This window comes from Nanorana parkeri, unplaced genomic scaffold (genome assembly GCF_000935625.1).
Source record: "Nanorana parkeri isolate BGI_ZX_2015 unplaced genomic scaffold, ASM93562v1 scaffold923, whole genome shotgun sequence".
In the NCBI taxonomy this organism is placed as follows: domain Eukaryota; kingdom Metazoa; phylum Chordata; class Amphibia; order Anura; family Dicroglossidae; genus Nanorana; species Nanorana parkeri.
In genome coordinates this window covers 359,408-375,404 of record NW_017307191.1, presented here as the reverse complement: position 1 = coordinate 375,404, position 15,997 = coordinate 359,408, and the positions used below count along the sequence as shown (strand labels likewise).

General features: G+C 45.0%; 1 protein-coding gene across 1 annotated transcript in view; it reads right to left on the bottom strand.

Moving 5' to 3' along the window:
* LOC108795011 (NACHT, LRR and PYD domains-containing protein 3-like) overlaps positions 1-15,456 on the bottom strand; it is a 16,263-nt gene extending 807 nt beyond the window's left edge. The window contains exons 1-6 of the mRNA XM_018566178.1: positions 15,372-15,456; positions 10,748-10,762; positions 9,893-10,053; positions 8,355-8,526; positions 6,704-6,769; positions 517-2,233 (exon numbers count right to left, since the gene is read on the bottom strand). Coding sequence (XP_018421680.1) covers positions 517-2,233; positions 6,704-6,769; positions 8,355-8,526; positions 9,893-10,053; positions 10,748-10,762; positions 15,372-15,456 — 2,216 coding nt within the window. The remainder of the gene's footprint in view (positions 1-516; positions 2,234-6,703; positions 6,770-8,354; positions 8,527-9,892; positions 10,054-10,747; positions 10,763-15,371) is intronic.
* Positions 15,457-15,997: the final 541 nt, after the last annotated feature.

Below are 15,997 nucleotides of genomic sequence, written 5' to 3'. Positions count from 1 at the left end.
ATATTAATGTATATACTGTATATCCTAGTCCATTTTGATAACTCAGTGTGACAGAGGAATGTCGAAGGATGCAATCCAGTGGAGAGCAGATTAATCATAAAGAGGGGATACTCAGCCTCAAATATCGGACACTAGTCCAAAATATTTGTTATTGCAAAGTACAGTTTAAAAATGTGTTTATCTCTTTTTATTGTGGTTTATATCTCATCATTCAATATTTGAATTACAGATTCTGAATACTGGTGGATCCCTCCAAGGTGAAACTGGGAGAGCACACTGATGCCTTTATGTAAGACACAGAATCCCAGTTGGTCTCTTTGTGCAGCCCACAAGAACAAACGATGCAATCCACTGCAATGTCATCAATGCTATCTGCCTTTCATATCAACATTCCATCGATTGGTTTCTGTTGCCTCTTCCAATTTTATGAAAAACATTTTTAACCACAAATATTTTTCTTAATGACAACAATAGTGTTATTTGAAGGGTTCACATAAATATAAAAGTTGACTTTACCTCAAAGTCTTGCTAGTGCGTAGAGCTGGTATAAGTTTCTTCAGTCCTTCACTCTGAATATTACATTTGGTTAAGTTTATTTCTTCTGTGTCTCTGCAGGATTGAAGGATAAAAGACAGCACAGAGCAGTCCAGAGGGCTGAGAGGGACATCGGAAAAGTCAACTTTCTTTGATCCAACACATTGTGACACCAGAGCCGTATTCCTGCTCTCATAAAGAGAGAAGAATACATTAAGAAGCACTCTCTTGTCTTGTGTAGATTTGTCTGGTCTTTGTTCTTCTGTAATTTTCTTCTGGATCCAGGTGATGACATGTCTGGCAGCCGGAGTAGACAATTCTCCCACATGAGACTTTAACATGGATCTAGTAGAAGAGTCGGAGAGACCGCAGAGGAAACGGAGAAAGATTTCAGCACGGCCATCTTTGTAAGATTCAGCTTCATCAAGTGTTTCCTGTAATGTGTCCGGATTATAGTTAGTAAAATGGACTAAAGCAGCAAAAAACTCCTGAAGAGTGAGATGTAAGAAGGTGTAATCCACATCAGGAGGCTGACCAGATTCCATCATTAAACATGAAAAGAGATGTTTATCATTTCTCACACTGAATGAGTCCAGATGACGCTCATCAAATACAATCATGTGATTCATGACTCCATGTTCTGCCATCCACCCAATAGATGTCAGCACTTCCCGGGCAGGGTGACCATCATATTTATTCTGGCAGTGATTGGCCAGAATGTTGGAGACAAAAGTCACAAAGAGTTGTGTCACTGTTTTGGGCAATGATGTCATCAGCTGATCAGTGTTTGTTGGTTGGGCTCTGAAGCACATTGATAACACTGTACAGATGATCCAGCAGTATGATGGGATATAACAGAAAGTGTACAGCGTGTCATTCTCCTGCACATAATGAAAAGCCTTTTCTGACAATTCCGCATTTTCAAAGTAATATTCAAAATAGATCAATCTGTCTCTGGGGAGAAATCCCATGATGTCAGCTATTCTCTGGAAGACACCAGTATCAACTGAGGCCAGTCTGGTTGGGCGGCTGGTGATCAGTACAGAGCAACCCTTAAGAAGATTCTGTCTTACCAAATTGGACACAATACTGCTATAATCTTTCCTTAATTTTGGATCAGTGCACAGTGTGCTTGATCTGAAATCCATTTGGTGAACACTTTCATCTAAGCCATCAAATATGAACAGAAGTCTCTCTGGATGATGTAAAATATCTCCAATCTGACTCCTCAGGTACGGATATTGTTGAAGAATCATCTCCTCCAAGCTGACCTCTCCCAGTCTATTAAGGTCCCGGAATCTGAAGAAGAAGAGAAAAGCAAATCTCTGGTAGTGTTTTCCGGTCACCCAGTCATAGACAAACTTCTGTATCAGTGTGGTCTTCCCTATTCCTGGCACTCCGCTCACCATTACTGCATGTGGTGCACATTGTGACTGGTGGCTCCATCTGAACAGCCTATTGGGGGTAATGTGTTCTAGTCCAGTTTGTGTTTCCTTCAAATGTTTCTCAAGTTTTACTCCAATCTGTATTAGCTCATTCTGGGGACGTTGCCTGAACTGTTGGGTGGAGACTACAATCAGGTTCACATAACGCTCATTGATGAGGAATTTTTGCGGTTCCAGGGTAGTTCCTGGGGGTTTATGCTCCACTAGAGTTTGGGTTTTCTCCATCAGATGTTGTTTGTGCTCCATCTGAATATCTGGAAATATAATGGACAATATTTATGACTCAGGTTAAAGCAAAAATTAGTGTAACTATAAGCAAAATAAAAAAAACCTGTATGTGATATAGACTATCAGTAGCATTAACAAAGCAGAGTTTGTTTTTCTCTCTGTAACTTAGTTTTATCACCTGTTGATCTTGCCATTAAATTCCCTTTTTTCCCAGCAAGCCAAGTTGCCCAGCAAAAGAAGAGCCTTAGGCCCCATTCACACCTATGCGTATTGTAATATGCGCGTCTGTCGCGCGACCGTCACGCGTTTTTTTTACCGCGATTCGCGGTAAAAAAGCCGCGCGACCGTCGCGCGATTCCAAAGGCTACTTGGCAGTATACTAATGGAAAACGCCCTACAAAACGGACCAATACGCAGCAAAAAACGCTTCGGGACCTTTTCATGCGTGGGCCGTTTTGTAGTGCGTTCGGGACGGGCGGAAATACGGACAGGTGGGAACGAGGCCATTGACTACAGTGCTATTTATTTTTTTGACCGTTTTGTAGAGCGTTCATCGAGCGTAGGACGCGCTACAAAACGGTCAGGTGTGAATGGGGCCTTAAGGTGCCCATACACTTTACAACCCTCGCAAGACTTTTGTCTTGCGAGGGTTGTAAAGTACCTAAACAAAACGTACGATCTGCCCATCTTGGACAGGCAGATCGTACTTGCGATCATCGAAAGCCCGCCCCCTTGAGGGGCGGGCTTGCGATGACTGCAATAAGTGGCGGGCTTGCAAGGACGGCAAACGGGCAGTGTGCGCGTGCACACCGGCCCGTTCGTCAGTTGTCGAACAAGCAGGCCACTCACTCGCCGAGAATCGTACGATTCCCGGCGGGTTTTCCAGCCTGCTTGTTCGATGGAAGACGTGCGACCGTACAGTAGAAACGGTCGCACGCCTTCCATACACTGTACGATTCTCGTACGATCGCGGGATTTCCAGCGATTCTCGAACGAGAATCGTACAGTGTATGGGCACCTTTACATTTATAGAAAGTCCTTGTGCCAGCTGCTAAATGGACAGAGCAGCTATCAATCAGTTAGCAGGTGGCGTGAACTGTTGCAGATTGGATAAAGGCAAAGGGAGAACACGGTCCAGAAAATTAGAAACTTGTGTTCACCCTATTAAGAAAGGCCTCAGAGAGAGCAGAAACTGGTAAGATGAAGAGTTATTCATTAGGGATGCACCAAGTACCGGATTTCCGGTACTCGCCGATACCGAATACCAATACTGGAAGTCCCATTAAGGAAGATTCCTGGTTAGCCAGGAAGTCATGCGGTGTGTAATGACTCGCTGCCCGGCTTCCCGATTAGCCAGGAAGCCATCTCCATGCTACCACGTTACCAGGTGACGAGGAAGCATAGAGCCTTCAGTGGAAGGCCTTTTACTTTGCAGAAAAGTCTTTCCTTCAGGAGCATCTCTACAGTCAAATGGCCCATCTGGTTGAGTGGTTATACTTTTAGAGATTCTTTTCACAAGCCCATTATAAACATAACATACTACATGTATTATGCATTACATACATAAACAATGTAGAAAAATATACATAAATATAGTAAGTAAACTCTCAGTTATCCGGTATTCAACTAACCAGAACTATCATCTAAGCAGAAAAACAAATCCCCTGTGTACTCACTGTTTTGCTGAGCTGCGGCATGTATTATCCTGGATGAAACGGTCGCACGCCTTCCATACACTGTACGATTCTCGTACGATCGCGGGATTTCCAGCGATTCTCGAACGAGAATCGTACAGTGTATGGGCACCTTTACATTTATAGAAAGTCCTTGTGCCAGCTGCTAAATGGACAGAGCAGCTATCAATCAGTTAGCAGGTGGCGTGAACTGTTGCAGATTGGATAAAGGCAAAGGGAGAACACGGTCCAGAAAATTAGAAACTTGTGTTCACCCTATTAAGAAAGGCCTCAGAGAGAGCAGAAACTGGTAAGATGAAGAGTTATTCATTAGGGATGCACCAAGTACCGGATTTCCGGTACTCGCCGATACCGAATACCAATACTGGAAGTCCCATTAAGGAAGATTCCTGGTTAGCCAGGAAGTCATGCGGTGTGTAATGACTCGCTGCCCGGCTTCCCGATTAGCCAGGAAGCCATCTCCATGCTACCACGTTACCAGGTGACGAGGAAGCATAGAGCCTTCAGTGGAAGGCCTTTTACTTTGCAGAAAAGTCTTTCCTTCAGGAGCATCTCTACAGTCAAATGGCCCATCTGGTTGAGTGGTTATACTTTTAGAGATTCTTTTCACAAGCCCATTATAAACATAACATACTACATGTATTATGCATTACATACATAAACAATGTAGAAAAATATACATAAATATAGTAAGTAAACTCTCAGTTATCCGGTATTCAACTAACCAGAACTATCATCTAAGCAGAAAAACAAATCCCCTGTGTACTCACTGTTTTGCTGAGCTGCAGCATGTATTATCCTGGAAATGATTGTGTGTCTATTTGTCTTCATTTGCTTTTGATTACCGTATTTTTCACTCCATAAGACGCACTTTTTCTCCCCCAAAAGGAGGGGGAAAATGTGCCTGCGTCTTATGGAGCGAATACCTATCGCCTGATGCCCGGGACATGCAGTTTCGGGCGCCGGGCGAGTAGTTTTTTGTACATTCAGCCCTGATCCTGACGAGCAGAGCTTAACGTACAGTGTTTAATACAAGTGATCTAATTACAAGTGATCTAATTAGATCACTTGTATTAAATCTAGCAGCGACGGCGATCAGGTCTGCCCCCCGCCGTGGTTTTCAGGGTCCCCCATAGGAGCTCACCATAGAGCTCCTTGAGCAGACGAAGAACTTCGTTCTACGTCTGCTCTGTGTGATTACTGAGACAGCGCCACCTGTCTCAGCGGTCACTAACTGCAGTTTCTGTCACAAAATTTCTGTCACGGAAGCCCTGCGTCCTATTGTCCGGAGCGCCTTATAGAGCGTGAAATACGGTACTTTATTTGAATATTAATTTGAAGTCAAGACAGAGTTTATGTTATTGTATGGTATAGTATGGGGTATGGCATTAGTTAGACCTATTTTTAATAGTAACTCTCAAGTTTGTTTTTAAGCAAGGTGTTTACAAAGCTGCAACATTGGTTGTTTGGCTTCAGATGTTATGACATCTGAATTCCTGTTTCTTTTTCTGTAAGTTCTGAGTCAGTACTCAAAACCTCTTGATGCCCAAGGCTCATTCTGACAGCCAGCACATAGAATTTACAGTGGTAACCTTTATATTCTTTTCATGTCAGGGTTCTTCTATTCTCAGTACTGGCTGCAGGCAGAGGCGTAACTAGTGACCTCAGGGCCCCGATGTAAGAATCTATGAAGGCCCCCCCCAAGAAGAAACAAATTATATATATATATATATTTTTCTTTTAAACATATTTTAGACATATTTTCTCCTCTTTCATGTCTCCAGCTCCCCATTATCTCCCCCTTCATGTCCCCAGCTTTCCGCTCCCGTACCCCACACTCTCCTCTTCCCTGTCCCCAGCTTCCCCTCCTCTCCCCCTTCACGTCCCCAGCTTTCCGCTCCCGGACCCCATGTCATCTTCATAGTCCCAGCTCCCTATATCTCCCCCTTCATGTCCGCAGCAGCTCTCTATTCGGCAGCGTTCTGTATGATGAGGGGGCGGAGATAACACCGCTTCCCACTCATTGGCTGCTGCGCCGGCTGCGCCCAGAACAAGGTGAGGGGAGCAGAGTGAAGCATGTAGGGCCCAGGACAGGAGGAAGAGGTCCTGGGACTGACATTAGAGGTTTTTGGGATAATAAATATCCTGGTAATCAGCGGTTACCAGGGGCCCCTTCCTCCTTTCCTAGGCCCCCTCCAAATGTCGGAACTCCAGGGCCCGTTTGCAGCCGCGACCCTGGTAGTTCTGCCACTGGCTGCAGGCTATATACAGGGTGCAGTCTATAAAACCACGGCATGAAGATATTGCCGCATACTCACAAAGCTACAAATGATTTCTTCCTGATATCACAATCAATAAAAATAAACACTTAGGCCTCGTTCACACCAGACACAGTGTGTTCCGGCCCGATTCTGGCCGGTACCCACTGCATTGCATTGCGGCCGGCTCACTATGTTGTGGGGCAGGAGGGGGCGTGGCGGTCCATTGAAGTGAATGGCACCGTAGCCTTGCAATCCGGCCGCATGGGAACGCAAGGCACATCAATGCCTGCAGGCCGGCCCGAACAAAATAGTGCTTGCAGCATTTTGTTCGGACCGGACCGCAGGCATTGATGTGCCTTGCATTCCTGTGCGGCCAGAGGGCGTGGCTACGGTGCCATTTACTTCAATGAAAAGCCACACCCCCTCCTGCCCCACAACATAGTGAGCCGGGCCGTAATGCGATGCACTGTGTTCCTGGCCGGAACACACTGTGTCTGGTGTGAACGTGGCCTTAGTTATATAAACTGTATATTGTACTTACCTCTCAGCTCCGGAGTCAGTGAATGTCCGTGTTCATCCAGCAGAATCTGATCCACCAGACGCTCACCTATAGAAAGAAAGAATATAGAATAATAACATAAATCAACCTGAAGCCGATCTTTCACATGCATTAAACACACACATTAGAGAGATGTCTAAGTGACCAACATATAACAAAACATTTCACATGTGCTGAAGTTGTTTTGACTTATCTGCATTTGACATGCCTAAAGAACAACTCCAGGGGTAAAAATCTGATTAACCCTTGCAGTGGGGCTACTCCCGCACTGCAAGGGTTAAGTGCTCATTTTTGCTCAGGTTCAAAATAACAAAGCTATACTCACCTGATCCTCCGAGCTGGCCGTCTGTGACAGTGCTTTCTCCTGCCAGTCTCCCGCTCTGCTGCAATGATGGAATGTCCCTCAGCATCCTCAAGTCCTATACACTGTGTATAGAATGTGATGACTCAAGAACCATAGACAGCGGCAGTGGCGGGAGAGAGATGCTCTAGGGACCGTTCTAAGAGCAAGCAGGCATGGAGGATGGGGTGAGTAGAATTTTTTTTTTAAATTTAGGCAAAAATGAGCACTAGCTAGGGATGCACCAATACCAATTTTTCTGTATCGAGTACGAGTAACGATGCTGGATGTCCCATTAAGGAAGCCGGGCGGTGTGTAATAACTTGCCGCCTGGCTTTCTGATTGGAGACGGCATGGAGACGGCTTCCCTGCTAATCAGGAAGCTGGGTGGTCAGTCATTACACGCCGCCTGGCTCTCCTAATGGGATTTCTGGTATTGGTACTTGTACTTGATACCAAAAAAACGGTATCGGTGCATCCCTAGCTCTGTGTATTTTATCCAGATCTCTGCAGTAATCCAGTGTGAAACTTTGACTTGGTGCAGGAGCTACCTGTATTTAGGACCAGTCACTGCTGTATTTGCAGGGTGATTGGTCTTGTCTTCACCTCCCTGACCTGTAGTTTTCTGCAGGCGGCCTGTGGTGGAACCCTAACACTGCTCTGCACTCTGCACAGGCTGTGTACAGCACAGTGATGATATCACTGCTATTTTACACAGTAAAAAATGGGTTTTAAAAGGTATTTGGTGCACATAGAGTGGATTCATAGCCTTTGTGGCAGGGCATAGTAACAGTATCTCTGCAAAGGTCCCCCCTTGAACCCTCTATACATACCTTACCAGTGCTCCCCCACCACCTCTTTCTCTTTCACAGCCAGTGACAATACCCCTTCAAGTTACAAGGGAGCATGTGACAATGCTACAAATAATTGCTAGGCCTGAGCATGGTCACATGACTGGGGGAGTGACTTCACCGCTCTCCCAGGTAAGTATAGAGGGGGTCAGAGGGGGCATTTGCATAGGCAGTTTCACTTTGCCCCGCACGGGAAAGAGTCTAAATAAAAAGATAATTTACTGCTAGCTAAGAATATGTAAATACTTGACTGTCCATAGCCAAGCCACAGGTTTACTAAAAGTAACCCCTTGTCCTGTATACTGACCTTGTTCTGCACCGGGACAGCCACGGTCCACCATTACCTTTCACTGTTATAGCCTAGTAAACTGAATCTGAAGATATCTGTGCTAATGATGAATATGATATCACAAATTTGATTTTGAAAACAACGTGCTATTACCTTCCTGGCGAATCTCGTCCAGAACCGCCAATAAATTAGGATGGGGATGATCTTTTTGGAGCGCATAGAGACATTCCCAGAGTCCAATCACAGCTCCTCTTCCCAGTTCCAGAATATCTTGTAACAAGGTCTGAGAGAAGTCACTTGCATTTTGTTTATTTGGCAGGTATTTCTGAGAAACAAATGTATCATTGATTTATATTTCTGAACTAATAATAATGCCATTGATAATATTTATAATAAAAAATATATTGATTTAAAGAGATTTTTGATTAAAAACCCCACAATACATTGTAGTTTGAATGCTTAACCCCCTCCCGTCCGGCGGCCTTATTTAAATGGGCGGACAGGAACCTAGTAGATGCAGGTGGGCGGTTTAAAACTTCCTTCCCCGCCCCCGAGCGGGAGAACTGTGCACGCACTGTCCAGTAGACAGTGCCGTTTCCAAAACAAGGTATTTGTCACAGCCATGCGATCTGCTGTGACAAATCACGGCTGTCAAAAATGTAAAACAAAGGCTGCGTTTTGCACCCTTGTCTCCATCTCCTCTCACACACACCTATCTAGAGGCAGAGCCAGCTGTACCCGCCCCCTCCCCGTCCGTTCCGCCAGTCAGCGCTGGAGGATCAGAGCGGGGAGGTGGGAATCCAGTCGAGAGGTGAGCGAACGCCGGTATGTGTTCGCTCACTTCCCGATCTACTGAGCCGACCTGTGACAGTCTCATTGTCACAGGTCGGCTAGAACTATGAGGATGAGTGAAAAGCACTCACCTCATAGTTCTCCTTTAAACTGTACCTGAGGAGCAGAAGGAGAGAAGATCTTCTGTTTTAAAATCAAAATCTGACCAATGTCTGAGACCACATGCTGGTTTCCCAATGCCCTCATTTATCAGAGGTTTACCCATAGACGTCTCTGGGTCCAACACTAAGGATTACAAAGACTTTTAAGGTGCCCATACACTGCACGATTTCCATACGAGAATCGCGGGAAATCCCGCGATCGTACGATAATCGCGCAGTGTATGGAAGGCGCGCGACCGTTTCTACTGTACGGTCGCACGTCTTCCGTCGAACCAGCATGCTAGAAAACCCGCCAGGAATCGTACGATTCTCGGCGAGTTAGTGGCCTGCTGGTTCGACAACTGCCAAACGGGCCGGTGTGCGCACGCGCACACTGCCCGTTTGCAGTCATCGTAAGCCCGCCCTTCATTACAGTCATCGTAAGCCCGCCCCTCAGGGGGGCGGGCTTGCGATGATCGAGAGTACGATCTGCCTGTCCAAGATGGGCAGATCGTACATTTTTTTAAGTACTTTACAACCATCGCAAGACTGAGGTCTTGCGATGGTTGTAAAGTGTATGGCCACCTTAAACCAACTCTCATGCCCTAGAAATTGAACAGAAGCTTCAAACAGCAGGTGTGAGATCTGGGAATGCTTAGGTATGTGTTATTCCCTCAATTCACATTGATTAAACACGATTAACGTTTAGTCACTGAATCATACTGTGATGCAGGTGATTCAGAAATATTGTTATCTCACCTCTGCATTTAGGACATTTCGGGATTTTAGTTCACCGAGGACGGCGTGAGTATTTACGTTCTCCAGGATGTTGGTCAGATCATCATTGTAATACTCATGTATGCTCCTCAGTGATGAATCAGGATAGGCTGACAGTTGATTGCGGAACCTCTCAATGTCCTCTAGAGAAACACACAGAATATTTACAGGTCTGTGGATTTAAAGTGACACTAAACTTATGAGTTAAATCCTAAAAATGTATTCAAGTACCTTAACTCTGAACAACAATGTATCTTATTTGTGTATTACTCGGCTGCAGATCCTCCAATCATGTCTGAATTGGTGCTGACACTGTCCTTCCTTCTGGAGGGGGGCTACTTTTGTTCCCCATGGTCCCTGTGTGTGTTGTAAAGTAGTCACCACTCCATGCTCACTCCCAGGATGGACTACAAACTCCTGTTTAGTTTAATAATTTGCATTGAGATTGTAGTCCATGACGGGAGTGAGCTTGGAGCGGTGGCTACTTTACAACACACACAGGGACCATGGACCAGCACGTCCGGCAAATTGACCAACATGTCCCATTTTTATCAGCCAGGTAACCAGCTTGAAGCTAACATTGTGTTCAAAAGAAAATAACGGGGTTATTCACAAAGCAGACGAAGGCAGCCGAGTGAATAACCGAGCTGTAGTGAAATGACGACAACGACGATGTTCGGCTATTCACTACGGCTCAGTACAGCTGAAATCAGCCGTACATCGGCTGCCTTTGGTCAGCCAAACATGCTCTGCATGTTCGGCTGAGCCGAAGTGCAGGAGGACTTTGACTTAGCCGATCCAACATCTGGCATTCGGCTCAGCTATTCTGCTCGGTACCTCCGTGGTACCGAGCTGAGTAGGAAATCAATGAGAATAGTTAAAAAGAAAAAAAAGTTAAAAAAAATATTTTAAAATTTAAAAAAATTGGAAAATTAAAAAATAAAGATTTAAAAAAATAAAGAAAAAAATGGGCGGAGCTAGCAGTGACAGCTAGCTCCGCCTAACTGATTCCTATTGACCGGCACCTGCTAGAGTCTTCTAGCAGGTCCCGGCCAATGAATAACAACTGGGCGCAGCCGGCCGTGACTTCACGGCCGGTTCTGCCCAGCTGTTATTGTTTAATGACAGTTCAGCGTTCTCAGGTCATTTGGGGGGGCGCTATTCTGTCATTAAAACTGGGTGGAGCCAGCTGTGACATCATGGCTGGCTCAGCCCAGCTGTCCTTTTCGGGGAGAAAGACTGGCCTTCTGCTGGCCGTTTGCCCTGCCTCGGCTGACACTTTGGCTCAGTCAAGCCGAACCAAATGCCTTCGGCTTGGCTGAGCTGCTCGGCCACCTTCGGGTGCTGTACAGGCTATAGTGAATAGCTCGTCCAGCAGCCGTTCGGTTCGACTGAACCGAAGGGCTCTTGCAACCGAAGCTAGCTGAAGGATCAGCTAAAGCTTCAGATGATCCTTCAGCTAGCTTTGTGAATAGATCCCTTAGATTTTTTTCTACAGCAAGGAGCATTGCTTATATTCAATAAAGCAAAATGATCATTTACACCACCACACTAGGTGTGTACATGTGGGTGTTATATTTAGAGGATGGCTGCATAGTAAAAAAATATTCGGCTCGGCTGAGCCACTTGGCCACCTTCGGGTGCTGTAAGAAGCGACGGCTGGATCCTTCGGCTGCTTTGTGAATAGACCCCTAAGTATGGTTTCTCAATTGTTCAATTCAAACACATAAAGAACATGTGCTATTTGTAGAGGTGCACCGAAATGGAAATTTCAAAACCGAAACGAAACCGAAATAAAAAAAATTGTCAGACCGTAACCGAAAATGTTTTCTATTTTAATTTTTTCAACTTTTTAAAATATTTTATTTTTGTTTATTTTTTATAAACTTTTTAATTTTTTTATATTTATTTTTATTTATGAATTCATTTTTTATTAAATACTTTTATTTTTTACTTTACTTTTAGGGGCTTTGGCAGAATTTTGGGGGTCTAAACAGACCCCTGATATTTCCCTTTTAAAATAGAAAAAGAGATTGAGGGCACAAAGTCCTCAGAGACACAAAGTCCTCAATCTATTATTCTGCAGCCCCTGTTATCAATGAACAGGAATCCTCTATACTGAGTGTTCCTGTTCATTCATAACATGAGAACAGAGTATGTTTACTATAACCAAAATTATGAATGGACAGCAGGGGATGTAGATCACTTGCCATTCATTCATAATTGAGGATATAGTACACTACACATACCATGCCCTCAATTATCTACAAACACTCGCTCACAGCGCTCTCCTCCCACGGCGCTCGGCCGGCTGTCACAGTTTCTCTCCTCCCTGCTGGGACACAGAGCAGCGCCCAGCGGGGAGGAGAGAAAGAACGGATGCGCCGATGTATCCACAGGAAAATGGCACTTTCGGCATTTAGCCAAAAGTGCCATTTTCGGCCGATATGTTTCGGCGGCCGATATATCGGTGCATCCCTAGTTATTTCCCATAATGATTGTAATTCTCAGCTATGTGTTTACCGGGATGGATGACTCTTTCCTGCTGCCTCCTCATCTTTTCAGTTGATGTAATTTAATGTTCTTCAGGAATCAGTCCATCACAACATACGCCTAGGTAGAATAACAACATTGGCGTTACTTTTGAAAACACATTTTATTTCTTTTGCCTGTAATACAATCCGAAACCAAATAAAGTTAAATAATGATCAAAGGGGATTCCCCACTTTTACCCCCGCCCACTAATAGCCTTACTCCCCTATTCTGTCCACCCTATTATAGTTTTAGTGCAATGGGTCCTCAGACTGATGTGAATGCCAAAACTGTACATTACAAGCCTCCTGTTTGATAAGCATATTCTGCTGCTATTGATAAAAGACTGTTTGGCAGGACTGTGGACTGTTCCTAGGTGTACTGGAAGAATTGTTTATTAAAAATTGATAAGACAATTAAAATATCCAAGCGAGGATTTGGGGCTCGTTGCATGTTTCATGATTCCATTGAATCAGTCCAAACTTTTGGCGCTTAGCTACACACATGTGGAGGTCTGCTTCTTTTGCTGCTGTAATTGGACCAACAGCAGATGCCACTGCAGGTGCACCAGACACTCCAGAACACCAATATCATATTAGAAACAAACTGCAGTCCCCATGACCAACACATCTAACACTACCAAAGCCCCGAAGAGGGTAAAGCTCAAATGTGTTGGATACTTTTTATGTTATAAACCAATAAAGTGATAATTGTTGTTCAACTGACTGGAAGTTCCAAGGTTTTATGTTCATGCACAGCACACCTTACCTACCTTTGCAATCTAAACATGCTCGAAGGGACCCTCTCCGAGGACCTACCACTAGTTGAGCCACCACAGACCTACCTACCACTGACAGGATCTAATGATACCTCCCACATATACGTTAAAACCAACAGCAGATGATACATCTTATGCTGGAAGCTATAATCTTTTTCCTTTAATGTGCAGGGTTCGCTGGATGGGTTTGTGCTGTGTAGTAGAGCTGTATAAAGAGAGGAGGGGCGGGGGATGTGACGTCCCCCCTTTTATTCAGGAACTCTCCTTCACATCAGGGCCCCCCTTTCAGATCAGATTTCCCTCTTTCACATGATAAGAAGATTTTTTTTAAATGGCAAAAAGGAACGAAACACAACAATCTTGTGACTGACAAATCATCTAATCTGACTTATCTATACATCTCACTATACAGTATATACAATAGGTGACTATCGGCATGATCATAGTTACTTGCTCAGGCTGCTTTCAGTAGGATCTGATTGCGTCTTAGCTCTCTAGGCACTACCATTACATCCCTGTCTGGGAAGATCTGGGAATTTCCCTGTTTAGTTATTTCTATTCTTAGGTTGTGGAGAACAATAAAAAAAAATTAAGCAGCACTCGAACTAGCTAGACAGAGCCGAAAACCTAATAGGCTGCTTCTAACATCTAGACAAAAACATACCTGTGAAGCCGTACTCACAAGGTGCCTCTACAAAAGGAAGTCCCTAATGCAAGCTACAGCCAACCTGGTACACATACAGTATTTGGCAATAGCATAGCTGAGAGCAGGCGTGCCTTACAAGAAGTCACTTTCTTTTCTAAACCAAACATGAGCAGACCCGAAGTAGCATGGCAGAAGGTCATGCCTCATCCGATCGAATTACTTAACCATCTCTCTGCTGCAAACCTTCATTGTGACACTCTTAACTAAACAGAAGTATATGCCTAACGTTCTTGTGAGGCTGGAGGAACTCACCATCTTTTCTGGTTGTCGCAGGATAACTGCAGATCTTAAGCTACAGATCTTTTTCATCATTTCCTGCTGTGCTGCATCACTTCTAAGAGGAAGTTACTCCTCTCGTAGATATGCATGCACCAGATACACAAGGTGTTTAGGAAGCTGCTATACTCTATGTAAATCCTAACCATAACCTTCTCGTTTGTTCCCCTTTGGTCTGTTAAATATGCCACTGAAAGTGTTTTGTTAAATCTGTTCCATACGTGCAAAACATGACAAGAGCATTGCATACGGCTCCTATTGGTCAAATAACCTCCAACAACTAAATTCAATAATAACTCTATTAATGAATGACACGACACTGGTCTTGGATTTTTAGTGGCCACAGCAGCCATTTTATTATTTAGTACCAAAGCCAATTTTAACCATTGTAACAAATTGTAACAAACTAACTGACCGCGGGAGTTAAAGTCCTTGACGTGATATCCATCACCAAAAATACCCAGTATCTGCCCACACGGCCCCCAACCGCACAACACCGCCTCGGGGACTTGTAATCTTACATCAGATACTAAGTAACTAATGATGGACCCGTTAAGACAGGGAGGCCATACCAAAGACAGCTCCCCACTGTCACTTAAACCTCAAGCAAATATGTTGCACCTCAAGGACCCTAATACCCCGCCCAGCTGCAGTGACAAGACAACATGTTAAAACAGATAGAAAAAAGGACAAAGTAGACGAAAAGGTAGAAAACAAGAGAAAACACAAAGGCAACAAAACAAATATAACAAACAGGGAGAGAGGGCGGGAAGCTGCTTCCACGCTGATGACCCCACTGAGACTGACCTTTCCTTCCCAGGGGGCCACCTATCCTCCCAATGCCCTGACCAATCAGGTAAGTGACACCACTCAAAACCCTTTGAGATAATAATTTACCCTATCTAAACCCTGTTAGCCTCTCCAAGACCCTGTCCTGTTGGCCCTACACAGACGCCTCCATCTGCTGTTCCAGGCCTGACTATACTGGTCGAACTTGTGCGTCACTCAAGCTAGGCAACCAGGACATCTCTTGCTGGGTGCCCCAGGGCCCAAGACCAGGACTCAGGTGTGCTATCTAGCCTTTAGCTGCTGATTATTATGCACCAGAGCTATATGAAAACTATAATTGGTTGAATACAGCGTTCCAGTCTCCCCCTGAGACCCCGCACAGCCTTCCCGAGACCCCGACCAGCCGTCCCGAGACCCCGACCAGCAATCCCGAGACCCCAACCAGCCGTCCCGAGACCCCGACATGCCGTCCTGAGACACTCACCAGCCGTCCCGAGACCCCGACCAGCCGTCCCAAGACCCCGCACAGCCATCTTGAGACCCCGCACAGCCCTCCTAAGATCCTCTGCTGGAGACATTAAGCTGGTACGCTAGAGCTGCACTGAGTAAATACTGTAGTTTCTAGATCAGTGTTTCTCAACCTTTTTTTTTTTCAGTCACTGCGCCCTTTAAAAAGTGTGCAAAATCTCGAGGTTCCCCAGTCTAAAATATAATGGATTTTAAGGGGGGGGGGGGATGCTCATGCCAAAACACACAAAGTGGGGTTCCACTTCGTATCAAAGTCCCCCCTTTTATTCAGAAACTCTCCTTCACGCCAGGGCCCCCCTTCTTAGATCCGATTTCCCTCTTTCACATTAGTGTCCCCCTTTTGCATCAGTAGCCCCTCTTCACATCAGAGCCCCCTCCTTTGTCATCAGCAACCTCCAGTCCAGCCTTTTCATCAGAGTCTTACCATCACAAACTTTCAAGACACCCCTGAAGAAGCCAGAAGGCACCCCAGTGTGTC